Below are 626 nucleotides of genomic sequence, written 5' to 3'. Positions count from 1 at the left end.
CAGCCTCCAGCCCGTCCCCAGCCTCCAGCCTGTCCCCCATCCTCCAGCCTGTCCCCATCCTCCAGCCCTGTCCCCCAGCCTCCAGCCCGTCCCCATCCTCCAGCCTGTCCCTGCCCCACCGCGCCTTTAACCCTTTCCCCCTCAGCCCAGGCAAGGAGCAGAAAATCAAGGCAAAGCACCGCTCAGCAGAGGCTGGTGCTGAGGGGAGCTGTGGGGATGGGGCAGGAGGATGCAGGAGCGGGGGGAAATCCCTCTCTGACAGAGACCGGTCCTGGCGGCGCGTTGGGCTGCGGCGGGGGGGAGAAGAGCTAAAGAGCAGGGCAGGGGTGGAAAAGCTTTCTCTAACTCACCGGGGAAGATGCTGGCACACAGCAGGAGGAGGAGGTTTCCTTTAGGCACCAGAAATCCCATTGTGGAGCAGAGCTCAAGCTCTAGCACGCCAGGTCTCCCGTCGGGGCAACTTTTCCTTTCCGAGTCTCTGGATCCTCCAGCTTCATTCCCCTAAACTCCCCTCTCTCACCTGCCTGCGGGAAGGGATAACAGCTGGTGCTTTGCTTGTGTTCTCCTTTCTCTTCTGACCGATTTCCAGCTCGTGCTCCCACAAGGATGCTCTTCCCTGGGACACG

The 626-nt window shown here is 61.7% G+C and overlaps 1 protein-coding gene across 1 annotated transcript in view; it reads right to left on the bottom strand.

Annotated features, from left to right (window-relative positions):
- The window catches only part of CHRNA4 (cholinergic receptor, nicotinic, alpha 4 (neuronal)), a 21,171-nt gene extending 20,757 nt beyond the window's left edge, over nucleotides 1-414 (bottom strand). Inside the window, exon 1 of the mRNA XM_009998605.1 lies at nucleotides 351-414. Within this exon, the coding sequence (XP_009996907.1) occupies nucleotides 351-411 (61 nt within the window). The 5' untranslated portion in view covers nucleotides 412-414. The remainder of the gene's footprint in view (nucleotides 1-350) is intronic.
- Between the last annotated feature and the right edge of the window lie 212 nt (nucleotides 415-626).

This window comes from Chaetura pelagica, unplaced genomic scaffold, assembly GCF_000747805.2.
Source record: "Chaetura pelagica isolate M959 unplaced genomic scaffold, ChaPel_1.0 scaffold275, whole genome shotgun sequence".
Lineage (NCBI taxonomy): Eukaryota > Metazoa > Chordata > Aves > Apodiformes > Apodidae > Chaetura > Chaetura pelagica.
Note: the sequence above shows the minus strand (reverse complement) of the source record. Positions and strands in the feature narration are given on the sequence as shown.